The sequence below is a fragment of the Fukomys damarensis genome, unplaced genomic scaffold (genome assembly GCF_012274545.1).
Source record: "Fukomys damarensis isolate Sample0158 unplaced genomic scaffold, DMR_v1.0_HiC HiC_scaffold_39, whole genome shotgun sequence".
NCBI classification, from domain to species: Eukaryota; Metazoa; Chordata; class Mammalia; order Rodentia; family Bathyergidae; genus Fukomys; species Fukomys damarensis.
This window is the reverse complement of record NW_022900951.1, coordinates 116607197-116608418: the sequence shown is the minus strand read 5'-3', so window position 1 is coordinate 116608418 and position 1222 is coordinate 116607197. Positions and strand designations below refer to the sequence as shown.

At 46.6% G+C, this 1222-nt stretch overlaps 1 protein-coding gene across 1 annotated transcript; it reads right to left on the bottom strand.

The window, feature by feature from the left end:
- Positions 1 to 43: 43 nt before the first annotated feature.
- On the bottom strand, positions 44 to 811 carry LOC104876906 (melanoma-associated antigen 10). Its single transcript, XM_010645144.1, has one exon. The coding sequence runs from the start codon at positions 809 to 811 to the stop codon at positions 44 to 46; it is 768 nt and encodes a 255-aa protein (XP_010643446.1).
- Between the last annotated feature and the right edge of the window lie 411 nt (positions 812 to 1222).

The following is a 1222-nucleotide window of genomic DNA, read 5'->3' as shown; positions in this document are numbered from 1 at the left end:
ACCAGAAAAAAAAAAAAAAAAAACACTGAGTGAATAATCAACTTTAATCTTCAGGGCCAGGAGAAGCTGCTGAAAAATGCTGTGCAAAGAATGAGGCACTGGTACTACCCAGGGAACTAGCTGCAGCCTGTTCTCTCTCTTCCTCTTCTTGCAAAGCCTCCCGATAAGAATCTAAGAAGAAACTGGGGTGAGTTCCTTTTATCTTGGCCACAAACTGCAAAACTTTCATCTTGGTGGTTTCAGCTTTGGCTCTTGGACCCCACAGGAACCCATAGCATGGAGGATCACTGCTAGGAACCTGACGATACTCCAGGTAATTTTCTTGGACCAAATTTTGGAGTAACTTCCTAGGCTCCCCATAAATGAAATGCTCCTTCCCTTCAGACACTTCAATCATATCCAGGAAATCCCAGATGTCTTCCTCAGTGGCAAAGTTCTCCTGTATGAGTATCACACCCAGGATAATTATCAGAAAGCCATTTTTAGGCATGTCCTGGTCATCACTCAGCACCGAATCATAGGTGAGGTTCAGTGAATTAACAAGCATATAGGTGTGGCCAGCGGAGTCCATTTTTCTTACATCAATACCAAAAAACATCTCCAAGCATGAAGAAGCTTTCTCAAAGATTGTGGGGAACCAATGCTTGTACTCTTCGGTGACAACCTGGAGCATTTCTTCTTCTGTGACTGGTTCTTTCATTTGATACTTAAGGATCAGAGCATGCACCAAATCAGTCACCTTTCCCCCTACCAGGGTATCGGCCAGGGATTCGCTATCTGCTGACTGCGAGGAACTTGAACTTGCCCCCATTTCTTCCTCTAACTCCTCATCTAACTTACTATGTGAAATAGAGGAAGGGGAGGACCTCTGAGGACTCTGGGCAGTACTCAGCATACCAGTAGCAGGGCTACCCTCCTTCTCTGGACTATCCAAATTCAGAAGAGAGAAGGATGAGGAAGAGGAGAGAGGAGGAGGAGTGGAGGGAAAAATATTGAAAGAAGCAGAAGAACTGGAGGGCTCCTCCTCCCCCTCAGCTGAGGGAACCACGGTATCCACCAAGTCTTGTGCCTCAGCTGGATCCCAGATGGATTGCTCAAAGTCGAGACGAGGCTTAGGAAAGCGAGGCATGATGGTTCCTACTGGAGGCAGCAACAGAAGACTGAACAAGAATGTGGATAACGGGATCCCACTGGCCTAGGGGAGATAAGGACAGTGTGAATG

Coding starts and splice junctions, on each gene's coding strand:
- LOC104876906 (XM_010645144.1), bottom strand. CDS start 811: ATGGGGGCAAGTTCAAGTTCCTCGCAGTCAGCAGATAGCGAATCCCTG.